Source organism: Physeter macrocephalus, chromosome 20 (genome assembly GCF_002837175.3).
Source record: "Physeter macrocephalus isolate SW-GA chromosome 20, ASM283717v5, whole genome shotgun sequence".
NCBI lineage: Eukaryota > Metazoa > Chordata > Mammalia > Artiodactyla > Physeteridae > Physeter > Physeter macrocephalus.
The window spans coordinates 47,976,157-47,976,966 of record NC_041233.1 but is presented as its reverse complement, the minus strand read 5'-3'; the positions used below and the strand labels follow the sequence as shown (position 1 = coordinate 47,976,966).

Here is an 810-nt window from a genome sequence, read left to right as displayed (position 1 = left end):
TTTAAATATTATTCATGGCATATAGCCTAGTCCATGCTCTAGCTGTTTTTATGGCTTGGACTTCATTGGTCTTCCACTGCTCCGCTACATCATTTGCTAATGGATCATCTGGATTGGGAGCACTTAACAAAGCTTGGATCGATAGCAGAACTGTGCAGATCTGCAGTGCTGGGGACCACTTATCTTTCAAAATATCTAAACATATTCTTCCCAACTTGTCTACATTAGGATGATAAATTTTGGTCATGAAACGTACTTTAGGGGCTGCCATTGGGTATTCTTCTGGAAGGAATAGTTCAAGTTTAAAAGTCCCTCCCTCAAAGGGGGAATCCTGAGGGCCAGCAATGACCACATGAAAAGAACGGGCGTTGCTCTCGTCTGGTTCTGCTTTAATGCCGGGAACTGGCTCTGCCAGCAAACGCTAGGTTTCCTCAATAATCCTGCGGGGCAGCCCGGCCATCTTGTCAGATCCCGAGTTCGGCCTCTGGTCTCGTCTCCTCCATACTGTTGTTTTCAATTAGCCCAGTGTTTTGGCTATGACTCTGTCCCTAGGCCAGTGATTAGCAATATTACCATTTCAAATAATAATTTTGACTTTCTGTCAATCAGTAGGCTTAATATTTGTATCAATACTGCTCTTCTAATACTTCGGATGGATTTTTACTCTCCAGCCATTCACTCCATCTCCTTTGTCAGTCTCCCCACATTCACAGGATGGCCAACTAAGATGAAGAGGGAGGCACTTCCAGGTCTTGAAAGTGAGCAAACCTAAGTGGTCTATGTGGAATCACTCTTGTTGCCTTCAGCTCA

At 44.3% G+C, this 810-nt stretch overlaps 1 protein-coding gene across 1 annotated transcript; it reads right to left on the bottom strand.

Moving 5' to 3' along the window:
* Positions 1-491, bottom strand: LOC102981073 (ubiquitin-conjugating enzyme E2 N-like). Its single transcript, XM_024121558.2, is given in 1 exon segment — positions 1-491. A coding segment is annotated over 1 exon segment (459 nt). The 5' UTR covers positions 461-491; the 3' UTR covers position 1.
* Positions 492-810: the final 319 nt, after the last annotated feature.